A 22,847-nucleotide genomic window follows, 5' to 3' on the forward strand; every position below is an offset into this window, starting at 1 on the left:
AACAGTTCGAGCTTCTAATTTAAAAATTAATTTCTCCAGAAATAAGTCGCTCACTGTTGCCGCCTGTTATAGACCCCCCTCAGCTCCCAGCTGTGCCCTGGACACCATATGTGAAATGATTGCACCCCATCTATCTTCAGAGTTCGTTCTGCTAGGTAACCTAAACTGGGATATGCTTAACACCCCGGAAGTACTACAATCTAAACTAGATTCCCTCAATCTCACACAAATTATCAAGGAACCCACCAGGAACAACCCTAAATCCGTAAACATGGGCACCCTCATAGATATTATCCTGACCAACTTGCCCTCCAAATACACCTCTGCTGTTTTCAGTCAGGATCTCAGCGATCACTGCCTCATTGCCTGCTCCGCTATGGGTCTACGGTCAAACGGCCACCCCTCATCACTTTCAAATGCTCCCTAAAATACTTCTGCGAGCAGGCCTTTCTAATCGACCAGGCTTGGGTATCCTGGAAGGATATTGACCACATCCTGTCAGTTGAGGATTCCTGGTTGTTCTTTAAAAGTAATTTCCTCACCATCTTAAATAAGCATGCCCTTTTCAAAAAATGTAGAACTACGAACAGATATAGCCTTTGGTTCACTCCAGACTTGACTGTCCTCGACCAGCACAAAACATTCATGTGGTGGACTGCACTAGCATCGAATAGTCCCCGCCATATGCAACTTTTCAGGGAAATCAGGAACCAATACAAGCAGTCGGTCAGGAAAGCAAAGGCTAGCTTTTTCAAACAGAAAGTTGCATCCTGTAGCTCTAACTCCAAAATGTTTTAGGACACTGTAAAGTCCATGGAGAATAAGAGCACCTCCTGCCAGCTGCCCACTGCACTGAGGCTAGGTAACACTGTCACCACCGATAAATCCACCATAATCGAGAATTTCAATAAGCATTTCTGTACGGCTGGCCATGCTTTCTTCCTGTCTACCCCAACCCCGGCCAACAGCCCCCCACAGCTACATGCCCAAGCCTCCCCAGCTTCCCGTTCACCCAAATCCAGGTAGCAGATGTTCTGAAAGAGCTGCAAAACCTGGACCCGTACAAATCAGCTGGGATAGACAATCTGGACCCTCTCTTTCTAAAATTATCTGCCGCCATTGTCACAACCCCGATTACCAGTCTGTTCAACCTCTCTTTCGTATCGTCCGAGATCCTTAAAGATTGGAAAGCTGCCGTGGTCATCCCCCTCTTCAAAGGGGGTGACACTCTAGACCCAAATTGCTGTAGAGCTATAGCCATCCTGCCCTGCCTTTCTAAAGTCTTCGAAAGCCAAGTTAATAAACAGATCCCCGACCATTTCGAATCCCACCATACCTTCGTTGTGCAATCCGGTTTCCGAGCTGGTCACGGGTGCACCTCAGCCACGCTCAAGGTACTAAAGGATATCATAACCGCCATCAATAAAATACAGTACTGTGCAGTCTTCTTCATCGACCTGGCCAAGGCTTTCGACTCTCTCAATCACCGTATCCTTATCGGCAGACACAACAGCCTTGGTTTCTCAAATGACTGCCTCACTTGGTTCACCAACTACTTCTCAGACAGAGTTCAGTGTGTCAAATCAGAGGGCCTGTTGTCCGGACCTCTGGCCATCTCTATGGGGGTGCCATAGGGTTCAATTCTTGGACCGACTCTTTTCTCTGTATATATCAACGATGTCGCTCTTGCTGCTGGTGATTCCCTGATCCACCTCTATGCAGACAACACCATTCTGTGTACATTTGGCCCTTCTTTGGACACTGTGTTAACTAACCTCCAAACAAGCTTCAATGCCTTACAACACTCCTTCCGTGGCTTCCAACTGCTCTTAAACGCTAGTAAAACCAAATGCATGCTCTTCAAACGTTCACTGCCCGCACCCGCCCGCCCAACTAGCATTACTACTCTGGATGGTTCTGACTTAGAATATGTGGACAACTACAAATACCTAGGTGTCTGGCTAGACTGTAAACTCTCCTTCCAGACTCATATTAAGCATCTCCATTCCAAAATTAAATCTAGAATCGGCTTCCTATTTCGCAACAAAGTCTCCTTCACTCACGCCGCCAAACATACCCTTGTAGAACTGACTATCCTACCGATCCTCGAATTCACCGATGTCATTTACAAAATAGCTTCCAATACTCTACTAAGCAAACTGGATGCAGTCTATCACAGTACCATCCGTTTTGTCACCAAAGCCCCTCAGTCACCACTGCGACCTGTATGCTCTAGTCGGCTGGCCCCCGCTACATATTCGTCGCCAGACCCACTGGCTCCAGGTCATCTATAAGTCTATGCTAGGTAAGGCTTCACCTTATCTCAGCTCACTGGTCACGATAACAACACCCACCCGTAGCATGCGCTCCAGCAGGTATATCTCACTGGTTGTCCTCAAAGCCAACAGCTCCTTTGGCCGCCTTTCCTTCCAGTTCTACTTGCACATCATCACCTGCTCATCATCTATCACTCCAGTGTTAATTTGCTAAACTGTAAATACTTCGCTACTAAGGCCTATTTATTGCCCTACCTCCTCACACCATTTGCACACACTGTATATAACCTTTCTTTTTTTTCTATTGTGTTATTGACTGTACGCTTGTTTATCCCATGTGTAACTCTGTGTTGTTGTATGTCTCAAACTGCTTTGCTTTATCTTGGCCAGGTCGCAGTTGTAAATGAGAACTTGTTCTCAACTAGCCTACCTGGTTAAACAAAGGTGAAATAAAATGTTTTTAAAAAAAAATAATCATAATAATTGATACATCAGTAGCTAAGATGGGGAGAAGACTGTCCAAAATAAAGTGCTGATCTACCTTCTTAACAGCACTATCAACAAGTCAGGTCCTACAGGCCCTAGTTTTGTCTCACCTTGACTACTGTTCAGTCGTGTGGTCAGGTGCCACAAAAAAAAGGACCTAGGAAAATTGCAGTTGGCTCAGAACAGGGCAGCACGGCTGGATGTACACAGAGAGCTAACATTAATAATATGCATGTCAATCTCTCCTGGCTCAAAGTGGAGGAGAGATTGACTTCATCACTACTTGTATTTGTGAAAGGTATTCACATGTTTACTGCACAGATATGTCTGTTTAATGTTTCATTTAACACCTTTAAGTCAGTTAAGAATAAATTCTTATTTACTGTTAACTGCCTTGTTCAGGGTCAGAACAACAGATTTGTACCTTATCAGCTCGAGGATTCAATATAGCAACCTTTCAGTTACTGGCCCAACGCTCTAACCACTAGGCTACCTACCACATAGTGCACAGCTCAGACACCCATGCATACCCAAGACATGCCAACAGAGGTCTCTTCGTCTTAATGGTTGTACAGTCGTCTCAAATAAAACTGTGAAGGACCTCGGCGTTACTCTGGACCCTGATCTCTCTTTTGAAGAACATATCAAGACCATTTCAAGGACAGCTTTTTTCCATCTACGTAACATTGCAAAAATCTGACACTTTCTGTCCAAAAATGATGCAGAAAAATTAATCCATGCTTTTGTCACTTCTAGGTTCGACTACTCCAATGCTCTACTTTCCGGCTACCCGGATAAAGCACTAAATAAACTTCAGTTAGTGCTAAATACGGCTGCTAGAATCCTGACTAGAACCAACAAATTTGATCATATTACTCCAGTGCTAGCCTCCCTACACTGGCTCCCTGTCAAGGCAAGGGCTGATTTCAAGGTTTTACTGCTAACCTACAAAGCATTACATGGGCTTGCTCCTACCTATCTCTCTGATTTGGTCCTGCCGTACATACCTACACGTACGCTACGGTCACAAGACGCAGGCCTCCTAATTGTCCCTAGAATTTATAAGCAAACAGCTGGAGGCAGGGCTTTCTCCTATAGAGCTCCGTTTTTATGGAATGGTCTGCCTACCCATGTAAGAGACGCAAACTCGGTCTCAACCTTTAAGTCTTTACTGAAGACTCATCTCTTCAGTGGGTCATATGATTGAGTGTAGTCTGGCCCAGGAGTGGGAAGGTGAACAGAATGGCTCTGGAGCAACGAACCGCCCTTGCTGTTTCTGCCTGGCCGGTTCCCCTCTTTCCACTGGGATTCTCTGCCTCTAACCCTATTACAGGGGCTGAGTCACTGGCTTACTGGGGCTCTTTCATACCGTCCCTGGGAGGGGTGCGTCACTTGAGTGGGTTGAGTCACTGATGTGATCTTCCTGTCTGGGTTGGCGCCCCCCCCTTGGGTTGTGCCGTGGCGGAGATCTTTGTGGGCAATACTCAGCCTTGTCTCAGGATGGTAAGTTGGTGGTTGAAGATATCCCTCTAGTGGTGTGGGGGCTGTGCTTTGGCAAAGTGGGTGGGGTTATATCCTTCCTGTTTGGCCCTGTCCGGGGGTGTCCTCAGATGGGGCCACAGTGTCTCCTGATCCCTCCTGTCTCAGCCTCCAGTATTTATGCTGCAGTAGTTTATGTGTCGGGGGGCTAGGGTCAGTTTGTTATATCTGGAGTACTTCTCCTGTCCTATTCGGTGTCCTGTGTGAATTTAAGTGTCCTCTCTCTAATTCTCTCTTTCTCTCTTTCTCTCTTTCTCTCTCTCTTTCTTTCTCTCTCTCTCGGAGGACCTGAGCCCTAGGACCATTGTCACACCCTGACCATAGTTTACTTTGTATATTTCTATGTTTTGGTTGGTCAGGGTGTGATCTGAGTGGGCATTCTATGTTACATGACTAGTTTGTCCAGTTCTATTTTCGGCCTGATATGGTTCTCAATCAGAGGCAGGTGTTCGTCATTGTCTCTGATTGGGAACCATATTTAGGTAGCCTGGGTTTCACTGTGTGTTGGTGGGTGATTGTTCCTGTCTATGTGTTTTCACCAGATAGGGCTGTTTAGGTTTTCGTTACGTTCATTACGTTCTTTATTTTGTAGTGTTTGTATTGATTCGTGTTTGACGTTTGTTTATTAAAACATGGATCGCAATCTACACGCTGCATTTTGGTCCGACTCTCCTTCTCACCAAGAAAACCGTTACAGAATCACCCACCACCAACGGACCAAGCAGCGTGTCAACAGGCAGCAACAGCAGCGTAAAGAGAAATGGACATGGGAGGACGTTTTGGATGGCAAGGGCTGTTACACTTGGGAGGAGATACTGGCTGGAAGAGATCGCCTCCCATGGGAACAGGCGGAGGCACTTAGAAGAGCAGAGGCAGCCGGAGAGAGGAGCCGGCGATATGAGGGAACACGGCTGGCAAGGAAGCCCGAGAGGCAGCCCCAAAAATTTCTTGGGGGGGGGGCTAACAGGGAGTATGGCTACGCCAGGTAGGAGACCTGCGCAAACTCCCTGTGCTTACCGGGTTGCTAGAGAGACCGGACAGGCACCGTGTTATGCAGTGGTGCGCACGGTGTCTCCAGTGCAGATGCATAGCCCGGTGCGGTATATTCCAGCTCCGTGTGTCGGCCGGGCTAGATTGAGCGTCGAGCCTAATGCCATGAAGCCGGCTCTACGCAGCTGGTCCCCAGTGCGTCTCCTTGGGCCGGGTTACATGGCACCAACCTTGCGCTCGGTGTCTCCGGTTCGCCTGCATAGCCCAGTGCGGGCTATTCCACCTCGCCGCACTGGCAGGGCGACCGTGAGCATTCAACCAGGTAAGGTTGGGCAGGCTCGGTGCTCAAGAGCTCCAGTGCGCCTGCACGGTCCGGTCTTTCCAGTACCACCTCCACGCCCCAGCCCTCCGGTAGCAGCTCCCCGCACCAGGCTTCCTGTGCGTGTCCTTGGCCCAGTACCACCAGTGCCAGCACCACGCATCAGGCCTACAGTGCGCCTCGCCTGTCCAGCGCTGCCGGAGCCTTCCTCCTCTCCAGCACTGTCGGAGTCTCCCGCCTGTTTAGCGCTGTCGGAGCTTTCCGCCTCTACAGCGCTGCCGGAGTCTCCCGCCTGTTCAGAACTGCCAGTCTGCAAGGAGCTGCCAGTCTGCAATGAGCTGCCAGTCTGCAAGGAGCTGCCAGTCTGCATAGAGCTGCCAGTCTGCAATGAGCTGCCAGTTTGCATAGAGCTGCCAGAGCTGCCAGTCTGCAGGATGCCGCCAAAGCTGCCAGTCTGCAAGGAGCCGCCAGAGCTGCCAGTCTGCAAGGAGCCGCCAGAGCTGCCAGTCTGCAAGGAGCCGCCAGAGCTGCCAGTCTGCAAGGAGCCGCCAGAGCTGCCAGTCTGCAAGGAGCCGCCAGAGCTGCCAGTCTGCAAGGAGCCGCCAGAGCTGCCAGTCTGCAAGGAGCCGCCAGAGCTGCCAGTCTGCATGGAGCAGCCAGAGCCGCCAGTCAGCATGGAGCAGCCAGAGCTGCCAGTCAGCATGGAGCAGCCAGGGCCGCCAGTCAGCATGGAGCAGCCAGGGCCGCCAGTCAGCATGGAGCAGCCAGGGCCGCCAGTCAGCATGGAGCAGCCAGGGCCGCCAGTCAGCATGGAGCAGTCAGAGCAGCCAGTCAGCATGGAGCAGCCAGTCAGCATGGAGCAGCCAGAGCAGCCAGTCAGCATGGAGCAGCCAGAGCTGCCAGTCAGCATGGAGCAGCCAGTCAGCATGGAGCAGCCAGAGCTGCCAGTCAGCATGGAGCAGCCAGTCAGCATGGAGCAGCCAGAGCAGCCAGTCAGCATGGAGCAGCCAGAGCTGCCAGTCAACCAGACTCTTCCAGATCTGCCAGTCTACCAGACTCTTCCAGATCTGCCAGTCAACCAGACTCTTCCAGATCTGCCAGTCTACCAGACTCTTCCAGATCTGCCAGTCTACCAGACTCTTCCAGATCTGCCAGTCAGCCAGACTCTTCCAGATCTGCCAGTCAACCAGACTCTTCCAGATCCGCTAGTCGGCCGGGATCTGCCAGAACTGCCAGTCGGCCAGGATCCGCCAGTCGGCCAGGATCTGCCAGATCGGCCAGTCAGCCAGGATCTGCCAGGATCAGTGCTGAGCTACCTCTGTCCCGAGCTGCCCTTCTGTCCCGAGCTGTCCCTCTGTCCCGAGCTGCCCCTCCGTCCCGAGCTGTCATTTAGGAGGGTAACCTATCTAGGGACGCTAAGGAGGTGGACTAAGACTATTATGGAGTGGGGTCCACGTCCAGCGCCAGAGCCGCCACCGCGGACAGATGCCCACCCAGACCCTCCCCTATAGGTTCAGGTTTTGCGGCCGGAGTCCGCACCTTGGGGGGGGGGGGGGGGGGGGGGTACTGTCACACCCTGACCATAGTTTACTTTGTATATTTCAATGTTTTGGTTGGTCAGGGTGTGATCTGAGTGGGCATTCTATGTTACATGTCTAGTTTGTCCAGTTCTATGTTCGGCCTGATATGGTTCTCAATCAGAGGCAGGTGTTCGTCATTGTCTCTGAGTGGGAACCATATTTAGGTAGCCTGGGTTTCACTGTGTGTTTGTGGGTGATTGTTCCTGTCTATGTGTTTTCACCAGATAGGGCTGTTTAGGTTTTCGTTACGTTCATTACGTTCTTTATTTTGTAGTGTTTGTATTGATTCGTGGTTTACGTTTGTTTATTAAAACATGGATCGCAATCTACACGCTGCATTTTGGTCCGACTCTCCTTCTCACACAGAAAACCGTTACAACCATGCCTCAGGACTACCTGACATGATGACTCCTTGCTGTCCCCAGTCCACCGGGCCGTGCTGCTGCTCCAGTTTCAACTGTTCTGCCTTATTATTATTGGACCATGCTGGTAATTTATGAACATTTGAACATCTTGGCCATGTTCTGTTATAATCTCCACCCGGCACAGCCAGAAGAGGACTGGCCACCCCACATAGCCTGGTTCCTCTCTAGGTTTCTTCCTAGGTTTTGGCCTTTCTAGGGAGTTTTTCCTAGCCACCGTGCTTCTACACCTGCATTGCTTGCTGAGGGCACACACTTAGTGTGTTGTAGATATGTGGTAGTGGAGTCGGGGGCCTGAGGGCACACACTTAGTGTGTTGTAGATATGTGGTAGTGGAGTAGGGGCCTGAGGGCACACACTTAGTGTGTTGTAGATATGTGGTAGTGGAGTAGGGGCCTGAGGGCACACACTTAGTGTGTTGTAGATATGTGGTAGTGGAGTAGGGGCCTGAGGGCACACACTTAGTGTGTTGTAGATATGTGGTAGTGGAGTAGGGGCCTGAGGGCACACACTTAGTGTGTTGTAGATATGTGGTAGTGGAGTAGGGGCCTGAGGGCACACACTTAGTGTGTTGTAGATATGTGGTAGTGGACTAGGCGCCAGAGAGCACACTTGGTGTGTTGTGACATCTGTTATGAATGTACTGTAATGTTTTTATAATTGTATAACTGCCTTAATTTTTCTTGATAATTCCACTCATCCATTGGCTTCTATGTTTGGTCTTGCTGTGAACAATGACTGTTATATGGATGGACAAAGCCATAGATCATGTGACACCATTCATTCCTATGTGAAGACTCACTTTTGAGTTGAAGCTAAATTAATACCGTAAAGATGGCGTCTCATGGATACATAACAAGCGTAGTTTGAGCTACTCCTGGAAGTGGAGGCAAGCTCAGCGCTGTCCCTTCTCATTGAGTCAAGTTGAAGGCAGACCGGCGTACTGCAGGCTGTCATCGGCAACTGAAACTATCCTGTGAGCGATTTTAAAATAATCGGTTCAAGGACATAAATCTGGTGTATTAGAAGTAATTATTGGTACCACATTTGTCTTTGAAAAACCTTTTCATCAAGATTTCCATTTTCCCGTTCACTGTTTTCTGCAAACAATGGCTGCAGTACCGCGGCTTCAATGAGAGGGGGCAGTGTTTCTCCACTGGTTGTGAAGGTGTGGATCCTCTGAGAGCTGAATTGGTAGAGGTCTTAAAGGAAACAGCGCCATCTACAGCTGATGGCACAAAGCCCCAGAAGAGGGTAAGGACTCATAACCCTGACTCATAACCCTGACTCATAACCCTGACTCATAACCCTGACTCATAACCCTGACTCATAGCCCTGACTCATAACCCTGACTCATAACCCTGACTCAAAACCCAGACTCATAACCAATGATTCATAACCCTGACTCATAACCCTGACTCATAACCCTGACTCATAACCAATGATTCATAACCCTGACTCATAACCCTGACTCATAACCAATGATTCATAACCCTGACTCATAACCCTGACTCATAACCCTGACTCATAACCCTGACTCATAACCAATGATTCATAACCCTGACTCATAACCCTGACTCATAACCCTGACTCATAACCCTGACTCATAACCAATGATTCATAACCCTGACTCATAACCCTGACTCATAACCCTGACTCATAACCAATGATTCATAACCCTGACTCATAACCCTGACTCATAACCCTGACTCATAACCAATGATTCATAACCCTGACTCATAACCCTGACTCATAACCCTGACTCATAACCAATGATTCATAACCCTGACTCATAACCCTGACTCATAACCCTGACTCATAACCCTGACTCATAACCAATGATTCATAACCCTGACTCATAACCCTGACTCATAACCCTGATTCATAACCCTGACTCATAACCCTGACTCATAACCCTGACTCATAACCAATGATTCATAACCCTGACTCATAACTCTGACTCATAACCCTGACTCATAACCAATGATTCATAACCCTGACTCATAACCCTGACTCATAACCCTGACTCATAACCCTGACTCATAACCAATGACTCATAACCCTGACTCATAACCAATGACTCATAACCAATGACTCATAACCCTGACTCATAACCCTGACTCATATCCCTGACTCATAACCCTGACTCATAACCCTGACTCATAACCCTGACTCATAACCAATGATTCATAGCCCTGACTCATATCTCTGACTCATAACCCTGACTCACAACCCTGACTCATAACCCTGACTCATAACCAATGATTCATAGCCCTGACTCATAACCCTGACTCATAACCCTGACTCATAACCCTGACTCATAACCCTGACTCATAACCAATGATTCATAACCACTTTTATTTAAGCCACCATGCATCCATCTGGGGACTCCCCCGCCATTGTCAGAAATATTTTGGAAGCAATTTAGAAATTCACATGTATTCTATTACAGACATCTTAATGCATATTTCTAAATTATATCATGTGAGCTAAGGATAAAAAATGTAAATATATAAAAATAACTTTTCTTTTAAGTATAATTATTTAGAAAGTGCTAATATTACTGTCCCCACAACAACAACAAAACGACTTCAATACATTGTCCTTACAGTATATATACAGTACCAGACAAAGGTTTGGACAGAGGAGACTGTGTGAATCTGCTGCAAAGAAACCACTGCTAAAGGACACCAATAAGAACAAGACACTTGCTTGGGCCAAGAATCACAAGCAATGGACATTAGACTGGTGGAAATCTGGAAATTTTAGATTTTCGGTTCCAACTACCGTGTCTTTGTGATACGCAGAGTAGATGAATGGATGGGACTAGTGGGACTATCAATTGTTTTTCAACAGGACAATGAGCCAACACACCTCCAGGCTGTGTAAGGGCTATTTAACAAAGAAGGAGCGTGATGGAGTGCTGCATCAGATGACCTGGCCTCCACAATCACCCGACCTCAACCCAATTGAGATGGTTTGGGATGAGTTGCACCGCAGAGTGAAGGAAAAGCAGCCAAAAAGTGCTCAGCATATGTGGGAACTCCTTCAAAATGTTGAAAAAGCATTCCAGGTGAAGGTGGTTGAGAGAATGAGAGCGTACAAAGCTGTCATCGAGGCAAAGGTCGGCTACTTTGAAGAATCTCAAATATAAATGTCACTGATCCCTCTGGAACTTTCATTGCACACACCTGTCCCCTATTCCCACTGATTGTATTTCTATATATGTTCCCTTTTTTCTCCATGGTCTTGTTGATTATTGTTACAATGTCCGTTGGCGCATGTGAGTACCTGTGCTGTGTATTTTGGGCTTTCGTGCCCTTGTGAATTGCGCAGATGATTACGGGTCTCATCCTGTGTGTATTTATTAGAAGTACTCCTCGCTCTTTTGTTTTGGGTTTCAACCCTGTGTTTTGTGTACGTGTTTGTTAGGTCTTCGTCCCCGTGCCTCTACACGCACGCCGTAATATGAGCTGAATAAAAACCCTTATTACTCATTCCTGCCCTTGTCTCCCGATACTTCATACCAACGTGACAGTATAATCGACCATTGAGGGAGACAGCAGGAATGGCCCGTCTGACAACGCTGCGATTGGTCCGTCCGGCACCGCCGCAACTTCGGCAACTGCAACTGGGTCGGCCGACGTCGCCACAATGGGTCCGTCTAACGACGCAACTTCGGCAGCTGCATCGGCTCCTCATCGACCCGCATTGCGTTCCTGTGATCGCCCTCGAGGCCGTTGTCATTGTGCTGCTTTGGCAGCACGTCGAGGGGGGGGGGGGGGGGGGGGTCCTGTCACAGATCCCTCTGGAACTTTCATTGTGCACACCTGTTACCTATTCCATGTGTATTTATTAAAGGTACTCCTCGCTCTTTTGTTTTGGGTTTCTACCCTGTGTTAAGTTATGTGTTTGTTTGGTCTTTGTCCCTGTGCCTTTACACGGCACGCCGTAATTTGGGCTGAATAAAAAACCCTATTACGCATTCCTGCGCCTGTCTCCCGAATCTCCTCATACCAACGTGACAATAAAATATATTTTGATTTGTTTAACGCTTTTTTGGTCACTACATGATTCCATATGTGTTATTTCATAGTTTTGATGTCTTCACTATGATTCTACAATGTAGAAAATAGTACAAATAAAGAAAAACCCTTGAATGAGTAGGTGTGTCCAAACCTTTGACTGGTACTGTATATATCATTGCTCATAACGCTACATCTAGGTCCTGTCACATAGAGAAAGCGAGGGCCGCTGTTCACGTTTTGTTAGTCTATCTGACTTATGAGCAGAGGCACATAATTAATAATCAGTCTCATTTTTCAAGCAATACACCTGCAACCTGTACACAGTGAACATGTCACATCTAGTCTTCATCACTTTGGGCTTGTGTTGAACAGCACCAGGAGAACGTAGGCAGTAGAGCAGTGGGCGTGTCTCATTTGTATGAGTTTATGCCTGCATTTCACTAGTCGCCAAATCAATCAATCAATCAAATTTATTTTATATAGCCCTTCGTACATCAGCTGATATCTCAAAGTGCTGTACAGAAACCCAGCCTAAAACCCCAAACAGCAAGCAATGCAGGTGAAGAAGCACGGTGGCTAGGAAAAACTCCCTAGAAAGGCCAAAACCTAGGAAGAAACCTAGAGAGGAACCAGGCTATGTGGGGTGGCCAGTCCTCTTCTGGCTGTGCCGGGTGGAGATTATAACAGAACATGGCCAAGATGTTCAAATGTTCATAAATGATCAGCATGGTCGAATAATAATAAGGCAGAACAGTTGAAACTGGAGCAGCAGCACAGTCAGGTGGACTGGGGACAGCAAGGAGTCATCATGTCAGGTATTCCTGGGGCATGGTCCTAGGGCTCAGGTCCTCCGAGAGAGAGAAAGAAAGAGAGAATTAGAGAGAGCATATGTGGGATGGCCAGTCCTCTTCTGGCTGTGCCGGGTGGAGATTATAACAGAACATGGCCAAGATGTTCAAATGTTCATAAATGATCAGCATGGTCGAATAATAATAAGGCAGAACAGTTGAAACTGGAGCAGCAGCACAGCCAGGTGGACTGGGGACAGCAAGGAGTCATCATGTCAGGTAGTCCTGGGGCATGGTCCTAGGGCTCAGGTCCTCCGAGAGAGAGAAAGAGAGAAGGAGAGAATTAGAGAACGCACACTTAGATTCACACAGGACACCGAATAGGACAGGAGAAGTACTCCAGATATAACAAACTGACCCTAGCCCCCCGACACATAAACTACTGCAGCATAAATACTGGAGGCTGAGACAGGAGGGGTCAGGAGACACTGTGGCCCACTCCGAGGACACCCCCGGACAGGGCCAAACAGGAAGGATATAACCCCACCCACTTTGCCAAAGCACAGCCCCCACACCACTAGAGGGATATCTTCAACCACCAACTTACCATCCTGAGACAAGGCTGAGTATAGCCCACAAAGACCTCCGCCACGGCACAACTTAAGGGGGGGGGGGGGGGGGGGGGGGCGCCAACCCAGACAGGATGACCACATCAGTGACTCAACCCACTCAGGTGACGCACCTCCTCCAGGGACGGCATGAGAGAGCCCCAGTAAAGCCAGTGACTCAGCCCCTGTAATAGGGTTAGAGGCAGAGAATCCCAGTGGAAAGAGGGGAACCGGCCAGGCAGAGACAGCAAGGGTGGTTCGTTGCTCCAGAGCCTTTCCGTTCACCCTCCCACTCCTGGGCCAGACTACACTCAATCATATGACCCACTGAAGAGATGAGTCTTCAGTAGAGACTTAAAGGTTGAGACCGAGTTTGCGTCTCTGACATGGGTAGGCAGACCGTTCCATAAAAATGGAGCTCTATAGGAGAAAGCCCTGCCTCCAGCTGTTTGCTTAAAAATTCTAGGGACAATTAGGAGGCCTGCGTCTTGTGACCGTAGCGTACGTGTAGGTATGTACGGCAGGACCAAATCAGAGAGATAGATAGGAGCAAGCCCATGTAATGCTTTGTAGGTTAGCAGTAAAACCTTGAAATCAGCCCTTGCTTTGACAGGAAGCCAGTGTAGAGAGGCTAGCACTGGAGTAATATGATCAAATTTGTTGGTTCTAGTCAGGATTCTAGCAGCCGTATTTAGCACTAACTGAAGTTTATTTAGTGCTTTATCCGGGTAGCCGGAAAGTAGAGCATTGCAGTAGTCTAACCTGGAAGTGACAAAAGCATGGATTAATTTTTCTGCATCATTTTTGGACAGAAAGTTCCTGATTTTTGCAATGTTACGTAGATGGAAAAAAGCTGTCCTTGAAATGGCCAAATGCATATTTAGTGCCAGATGAGAACATTTTAACATGCTTAGAGTGCCACCCACACTGTAGCCTTCAAAGTAGCCTGAGCTCCTACTGACTACCGACTGCAGTCTGTCTCTGGATTCTAAAGACTCCCACAGCATCATAATGAGGCCCCTGACTGGCTCTCTGACTCGGCAGTCTGTCTCTGGATTCTAAAGACTCTCACAGCATCATAATGAGGCCACTGACTGGCTCCCTGAGAGACCACACTTCATATATACTTCATTTGTTTGGTTCGTTATTGCAGTTATAAGACCAGAGAGTGGGAGAGAGGGGAAGGAAAGGAAGAGGAGGAGAGGCAGTAGTAGAGAGAGAGAGAGAGAGAGAGAGAGAGAGAGAGGCAGAGATGGAGGGAGAAAGAGAGAACTACCTAGTTTAAACACTGTCTATTCAGAATAACAATGGCCCCCTCTACTGGTCACTGTGAGGAAACTCACTTTTATCTGTAGTAATCCTACTGTATTTTAAATGTCTTAAATGACAGGTAAGTCAGGTCCTTTTATGTCAGTCTTTAGTAAGAGGCTTTAGAGTGTGAATAGGATTCAGGGTAAGGCCGGTTAGGGTTGGAAATGTTGTCTTGTTTGTACTTGGTTGACCTCCTCCCAAATACAGATGAGGTTGGAGAGGAATTTCTGAACCTGCAGGCGAAGGACATCATTTGAAAGATCAGTCATTGATAGCCTACACGGTTTCTGGTAAGTTCTTGTCTGATATGTCATTAGGACTTTCTGTACAACAGTGCCAAGACAATAGAATAGAATAGAACTGAATTGAACAGATTCACTTTATTTTTCCCAGAAGGATCTTCAGTGACATGACAAATATAAATAGTTACAGTAAACTGCACAGTTAGCATGGTAACACACACACAGACACACACACCTTATCCAGCTGTTTGAGAGTGTCCTTCAGAGCGACCTCGCCCCACCCATCCTGGGCCTTCTTGCTGGTAGTCTGGTACAGGTTGGCGGTGGCCATCTTGATGGTGCCCAGGAGCATGGCCTTCGTAGTTGCCGAATTCTGGATGTGAGCCCACCGGGACTCCTGAGTGAAGAAACACACATGAAGAGAGAGAGATGAGAGAGCTAAAGGAAAGACTGGTCTGTGTGTGCAGCCCTCATGTCTATATTTTGGAAAACAGTTAGGACACTGAAGCCTGGGAATTCCATCCCCTTTCCTGCCTAAGTAAGTTGTGTCAGACTATCGAATCGTTACTGAGAAAAATTAGATAAGTGATGCTTTTAATCAGCATTTTATCTCTGGAGGATTTTTATTTGAAAGAAATGGTGGTTTAATTGACCCAGGTCAATCAGTCGACTGCTCTTCCCTCTCCCAACCTCCAGTTGGCTCAGTGGGAGATCAGTCAACTTCTACTGAATCTTTGTTTTCGTTTCAACAACTTTCTACTTGTGATCTACTAGATGGGTTAAGATTGATGTAAAAAATAAATAAACTGCCGCTGATTTGCTTAATCTTTTCTGGCTGTATCTTTCTGCTCTCCTGATTGCGGAGTCTGGCGCTTATCTCTGGTGCTATCCCCAGGGTTTCTGCTCCCTCTCCACAAAGGTAGTGACCCCTCCAACCTAAATAATGATCGCCCTGTCTCAAAAATGTCTTGCATAGCAACAATTTTGATGACCGCTTATATACATCTGGGTATCTGGGTTGACGAAAAGCTAATATGTTGATGAGTTAGTTAAGAAATTATGAATTAAAATGGGCTTATTTTATAGGAATAAGTCATGCCTTTCATTAAATAGCAGCAAACAAATAATTCAGACAGCATTCATACCGGTTATAGACTATGGAGATATTGTCTATAGGAATGCAGCTGCCACTTAGCTTTGTTACGGGCGTTAGGTTCAGTACACATCAATGCATTCTGTATCAAAAGGTAGACTGACCCTCTTTGAAGTCTGTAGGTCAATGCAATGCACTCATTCGGTTTATAAACCCCCTCCTGCGTGAATTTCCTCCATACCTTACTTCATTGTTAAACTTACAGACGTACCAGATTCCAGAGCCAGTGTCAGGTATGGTTAACTCTCGATCTCCACTGATTTAGATAAATCTGCTTTTAGTTTTTTTGCACCTTGCTTGTGAAATTATCTCCAAGACGTTCTAAAGTTTGGTGCCTCTCGGGCAATACAACCTTTATTTTATTCTACAAAAGGCTGCTTGAGGTCCATTTTACTGGAAAATGTGTTTGTTTTCTATGATTGTGTTTAGCTTTTTGTGTATTGGTGTAAATATTGATGTGTAAAGTGATGTGTATATTGAGGTGTGTAGTGATGTGTGTAGTGATGTGTGTAGTGTATATTGAGGTGTGTAGTGATGTGTGTAGTGATGTGTGATGTGTATATTGAGGTGTGTAGTGATGTGTGTAGTGTATATTGATGTGTATATTGAGGTGTGTAGTGATGTGTGTAGTGTATATTGATGTGTAAAGTGATGTGTATAGTGATGTGTGTAGTTTATATTGATGTGTATATAGGGCTCATCTATGAAAGAGACCCAGGTCTCGAAATAAAGGCTGAATACATTTTTGGGGCACACCATGCTGATTGATCTGCACAGCCTCATGTCTGTTCACTGCTGTCCCCTCACCCATAGCATGGTCTCACTGCGTACTCTGTCCAGAATCCTCTGTAGCTTGGCCAGCCTGTTGTTGTAGTGCAGCAGGCGGTCGTCGTTCTGCTCCAGGTACTGGGTCAGCTGGGTCCGGGCCGTCTCACAACACTCCTGGTTCTGCTTGATGCTGGTCAGTAGTTCTTCCCTGGTCTGGACCAGACTGTCCACCCTGGACATCACCTGCCACGCCTCCTGGAACTGAGAGGATTCTAACACAGTTAGAATAATGTTCACAAAATGGTTACTCTAGGTTAGGGGTACTCACTCCACCCATGCCTATTAGACTGAGGGTCAGGTTAGGTCAGGGATGGCCAATCCTCCTCCTGGAGAGCTACTTGGTGTATAGGCTTTTGTTCCAGTCCTGCTCTAAAACCTCTGATTCGACCATTACACATCATGATGAGCAGTTTATTAGTTTAACCTTATGAATAGCATTGGCCACCTCTGACCTGACCTGACCTGACCTCTGACCTGACCTGACTATCTACCACATACTTCTCTCAATGGCTTAATAATGGAAGTTAGTTCCATTAAATATGTTACAAACTCATGGAGAGTCTTAGAAATCTCAGTATCGGTGTCAGTTCCACCAAGCCATCAGACCAGAGAATTAGCTCAAAAACAAGTCTCTCACCGTTGCCGCCTGCTATAGAACACCCTCTGCCCCAGCTGTGCTCTGGACACCATATGTGAACTGATTGCCCCCCATCTATCTTCAGAGCTCGTGCTGCTAGGCGACCTAAACTGGAACATGCTTAACACCCCAGCAATCCTACAATCTAAGCTTGATGCCCTCAATCTCACACAAATTATCAATGAACCTACCAGGTACCTCCCCAAAGCCTTAAACACGGGCACCCTCTTAGATATCATCCTAACCAACTTGCCCTCTAAATAGACCTCTGCTGTCTTCAACCAAGATCTCAGCGATCACTGCCTCATTGCCTGCATCCGTAATGGGTCAGCGGTCAAACAACCTCCACTCATCACTGTCAAACGCTCCCTGAAACACTTCAGCGAGCAGGCCTTTCTAATCGACCTGGCAGGGGTATCCTGGAAGGATATTGATCTCATCCCGTCAGTAGAGGATGCCTGGGTATTTTTTTTAAATGCCTTCCTAACCATCTTAAATAAGCATGCCCCATTCAAGAAATTTAGAACCAGGAACAGATATAGCCCTTGGTTCTCCCCAGACCTGACTGCCCTTAACCAACACAAAAACATCCTATGGCGTTCTGCAGCATCGAACAGCCCCCGTGATATGCAGCTGTTCAGGGAAGCTAGAAACCATTATACACAGGCAGTTAGAAAAGCCAAGGCTAGCTTTTTCAAGCAGAAATTTGCTTCCTGCAACACTAACTCAAAAAAGTTCTGGGACACTGTAAAGTCCATGGAGAATAAGAACACCTCCTCCCAGCTGCCCACTGCACTGAAGATAGGAAACACTGTCACCACTGATAAATCCAACATAATTGAGAATTTCAATAAACATTTTTCTACGGCTGGCCATGCTTTCCACCTGGCTACTCCTACCCCGGTCAACAGCACTGCACCCCCCACAGCAACTCGCCCAAGCCTTCCCCATTTCTCCTTCTCCCAAATCCATTCAGCTGATGTTCTGAAAGAGCTGCAAAATCTGGACCCCTACAAATCAGCCGGGCTAGACAATCTGGACCCTTTCTTTCTAAAAATTATCTGCCGAAATTGTTGCCACCCCTATTACTAGCCTGTTCAACCTCTCTTTCGTGTCGTCTGAGATTCCCAAAGATTGGAAAGCAGCTGCGGTCATCCCCCTCTTCAAAGGGGGGGACACCCTTGACCCAAACTGCTACAGACCTATATCGATCCTACCCTGCCCTTCTAAGGTCTTCGAAAGCCAGGTCAAAAAACAGTTTACCGACCATTTCGAATCTCACCATACCTTCTCTGCTATGCAATCTGGTTTCAGAGCTGGTCATGGGTGCACCTCAGCCACGCTCAAGGTCCTAAACTATATCTTAACTGCCATCGATAAGAAACATTACTGTGCAGCCGTATTCATTGATCTGGCCAAGGCTTTCGATTCTGTCAATCACCACACCCTCATCGGCAGACTCAACAGCTTTGGTTTCTCTAATGATTGCATCGCCTGGTTCACCAGCTACTTCTCTGATAGAGTTCAGTGTGTCAAATCGGAGGGTCTGCTGTCCGGACCTCTGGCAGTCTCTATGGGGGTGCCACAGGGTTCAATTCTTGGACCGACTCTCTTCTCTGTATACATCAATGATGTCGCTCTTGCTGCTGGTGAGTCTCTGATCCACCTTTACGCAGACGACACCATTCTGTATACTTCTGGCCCTTCTTTGGACACTGTGTTAACAACCCTCCAGGCAAGCTTCAATGCCATACAACTCTCCTTCCGTTGCCTCCAATTGCTCTTAAAAACAAGTAAAACTAAATGCATGCTCTTCAACCGATCGCTGCCTGCACCTGCCCGCCTGTCCAACATCACTACTCTGGACAGCTCTGACTTAGAATACGTGGACAACTACAAATACCTAGGTGTCTGGTTAGACTGTAAACTCTCCTTCCAGACCCACATCAAACATCTCCAATCCAAAGTTAAATCTAGAATTGGCTTTCTATTTCGCAACAAAGCATCCTTCACTCATGCTGCCAAACATACCCTTGTAAAACTGACCATCCTACCAATCCTCGACTTCGGCGATGTCATTTACAAAATAGCCTCCAATACCCTACTCAACAAATTGGATGCAGTCTATCACAGTGCAATCCGTTTTGTCACCAAAGCCCCATATACTACCCACCATTGCGACCTGTACGCTCTCGTTGGCTGGCCCTCGCTTCATACTCATCGCCAAACCCACTGGCTCCATGTCATCTACAAGACCCTGCTAGGTAAAGTCCCCCCTTATCTCAGCTCGCTGGTCACCATAGCATCTCCCACCTGTAGCACACGCTCCAGCAGGTATATCTCTCTAGTCACCCCCAAAACCAATTCTTTCTTTGGCCGCCTCTCCTTCCAGTTCTCTGCTGCCAATGACTGGAACGAACTACAAAAATCTCTGAAACTGGAAACACTTGCAGCTCACAGATTACTGCACCTGTACATAGCCCACCTATAATTTAGCCCAAACAGCTACCTCTTTCCCTAATGTTTTTATTTGATTTATTTTCCTCCTTTGCACCCCATTATTTTTATTTCTACTTTGCACATTCTCCCATTGCAAATCTACCATTCCAGTGTTTTACTTGCTATATTGTATTTACTTTGCCACCATGGCCTTTTTTTGCCTTTACCTCCCTTATCTCACCTCATTTGCTCACATTGTATATAGACTTGTTTATACTGTTTTATTGACTGTATGTTTGTTTTACTCCATGTGTAACTCTGTGTCGTTGTATGTGTCGAACTGCTTTGCTTTATCTTGGCCAGGTCGCAATTGTAAATGAGAACTTGTTCTCAACTTGCCTACCTGGTTAAATAAAGGTGAAATAAATAAATAAATAAAATACCTGCTTGCTGGCTTTGACCACTTTATCTAGAAAGCGGGGGTAGATTTCATGTTTCTCTACAAGACCGGCAATCTTTTCTCTCTCTTTAGTGAGAGCCTTGAGCTCCTGTCTCAGGATGAGTAGGTGCGCTGCTTTCTGACGAGCTAGCTCTCTCTCCTTCACTGCTGTCTTCAATGCACGGCCGTTTTTCAATTTATTCTCCTGAAAAAGGCAGGAGGGGATTGCTGAGTGGAATCAGTTTGTGTGATGTGGAACTACTGTCTCTGAGTTCAATGGAAAATATTAACTGATACACAAGCCTAAAATAAGCCAATAAAGTATGTGATTGGTTGAAAGAGTCAGAACATGCAATAGGTTGAGACGTCCTACTACTAAGGTCCTACTATCAGACCTCTCCATTTACCTGGAGAAATGTGTTGAAGTTACTGAGGTATTCCTTTAAGTTAACCTCCCTCTCCTTCAGCTCTTTATCTCTGACACGCTAGGCCATCAGGGTCATGGCAAAGTCCTGATAGACACAGACACAGGAGGAGCGGGCAAAGGGTCAGAAGTCAGTGTGTGCGCATGTGCAAGCGTGTGTGCGTGCGTGTGTATCACCTCTTGAAGGGCTTCCATGGCCTTGTGCATGTCCAGCTCCTCTCTTCTCTTCCTGATGAGGTGAGTGGTGGGAGCCAGGACATCATCAGTGGATCGGGGAGCTTTCCTGATTAACAACAACACAGAAACAACTCAATGTGATTTATTGTGTAAATGTACAGCTTCCTTCAGCATTTATTTTGGTAAGGAGCATATCCCAACGGAAAAACAAATGCTGCAGAAGTTCTATACTACTTGTGCACTTACAGTAGCTCTTTTTGAAGATTGTTCCCAGAGAATGTTTTAAAGTAATGAGTCAGATCCTCTGCTGCCTTTTTATTGTCCATGTCTGACAGTCAGCCTGACAGTCTGGCTGTGTCGGCTACTGGTAGAAACACAAGCCTGACAGTCTGGCTGTGTCGGCTACTGGTAGAAACAAGAGCCTGACAGTCTGGCTGTGTCGGCTACTGGTAGAAACAAGAGCCTGACAGTCTGGCTGTGTCGGCTACTGGTAGAAACAAGAGCCCGACAGTGGACAACACTGTCATGTCACACTACATGTTATATCTAATGGAATGCTTGATCATACCTGGTCAAGAAATATTTAACAATGGTGTCCTAGCAACCAACCAGAGTGGCTCTTCCTTTTACATAGAGATAGAACATAAAATTGGAACAGGTAGAACATAGAATGTGCCATAGAATGGAGGTAGAAATTGTATCTCTATGGTTTCTTACCCACAAAACTAACAAAGAACAAGAACAAACAGTTGGGAGGTTCCACATTCCATTCGACACAATCAGTGTTGGAAAAAGTACCCAATTGTCATACTTGAGTAAAAGTAAAGATACCTTAATAGAAAACGACTCAAGTAAAAGTGAAAGTACTGACTATCCTACCGATCCTCGACTTCGGCGATGTCATCTACAAAATAGCTTCCAACACTCTACTCAGCAAACTGGATGCAGTTTATCACAGTGCCATCCGTTTTGTCACTAAAGCACCTTATACCACCCACCACTGCGACCTGTATGCTCTAGTCGGCTGGCCCTCGCTACATATTCGTCGCCAGACCCACTGGCTCCAGGTCATCTACAAGTCTATGCTAGGTAAAGCTCCGCCTTATCTCAGTTCACTGGTCACGATGGCAACACCCACCCGTAGCACGCGCTCCAGCAGGTGTATCTCACTGATCATCCCTAAAGCCAACAGCTCATTTTGCCGCCTTTCGTTCCAGTTCTCTGCTGCCTGTGACTGGAACGAATTGCAAAAATCGCTGAGCAGCTAACCGATCGCTGCAGCTGTACATAGTCTATCGGTAAATAGCCCACCCAATTTTACCTACCTCATCCCCATACTGTTTTTATTTATTTACTTTTCTGCTCTTTTGCACACCAATATCATTTATCACTCCAGTGTTAATCTGCTAAAATTGTAACTATTCGCCGACCTCCTCATGCCTTTTGCACACAATGTATATAGACTCTCTTTTTTTTCTACTGTGTTATTGACTTGTTAATTGTTTACTCCAAGTGTAACTCTGTGTTGTTGTCTGTTCACACTGCTAAGCTTTATCTTGGCCAGGTCGCAGTTGCAAATGAGAACTTGTTCTCAACTAGCCTACCTGGTTAAATAAAGGTGAAATATATATTTTTTAAATTAAGTCACCCAGTTAAATACTACTTGAGTGAAGGTATTTGGTTCTAAACATACTTAAGTATCGAAAGTAAATGTAAATGCTAAAATATACTGAAGTATCAAAACTAAAAGTACAAGTATAAATCATTTCAAATTCCTTATATTAAGCAAAGCAGATGGACACATTTTCCAGTTCTTTTTTATTTACAAATAGCCAGGGACATGCTCCATCACTCAGACATAATTTACAAATGAAGAATGTGTTTAGTGAGTCTGTTTAGTGAGTCCACCAGATCAGAGGGAGTAGGGATGACCAGGGATGTTCTCTTGATAACTGTGTGAATTGGATCATTTTCCTGTAAAAATGTAACGACTTCTTATGGGTGTCAAGGAAAATCTATGTAGTAAAAAGTAGGAATGTAATTGAAGTAAAAGTAAAAGTTGTCAAAAATATAAATAGTAAAGTTTTGAAAAAAATACTTAAGTAGTACTTTCAAGTATTTTTACTTTAGTACTTTACATCACTGCACACAGTCCATTCCA

The 22,847-nt window shown here is 46.4% G+C and overlaps 1 protein-coding gene across 1 annotated transcript in view; it reads right to left on the minus strand.

Annotated features, from left to right (window-relative positions):
* LOC110493281 (coiled-coil domain-containing protein 42-like) overlaps window positions 1-21,012 on the minus strand; it is a 22,613-nt gene extending 1,601 nt beyond the window's left edge. The window contains exons 1-5 of the mRNA XM_036948440.1: window positions 20,933-21,012; window positions 20,687-20,792; window positions 20,090-20,290; window positions 16,550-16,771; window positions 14,825-14,986 (exon numbers count right to left, since the gene is read on the minus strand). Of these exons, the coding sequence (XP_036804335.1) occupies window positions 14,825-14,986; window positions 16,550-16,771; window positions 20,090-20,290; window positions 20,687-20,792; window positions 20,933-21,012 (771 nt within the window). The remainder of the gene's footprint in view (window positions 1-14,824; window positions 14,987-16,549; window positions 16,772-20,089; window positions 20,291-20,686; window positions 20,793-20,932) is intronic.
* Between the last annotated feature and the right edge of the window lie 1,835 nt (window positions 21,013-22,847).

The sequence above is a fragment of the Oncorhynchus mykiss genome, chromosome 17 (assembly GCF_013265735.2).
Source record: "Oncorhynchus mykiss isolate Arlee chromosome 17, USDA_OmykA_1.1, whole genome shotgun sequence".
Classification (NCBI taxonomy): Eukaryota; Metazoa; Chordata; class Actinopteri; order Salmoniformes; family Salmonidae; genus Oncorhynchus; species Oncorhynchus mykiss.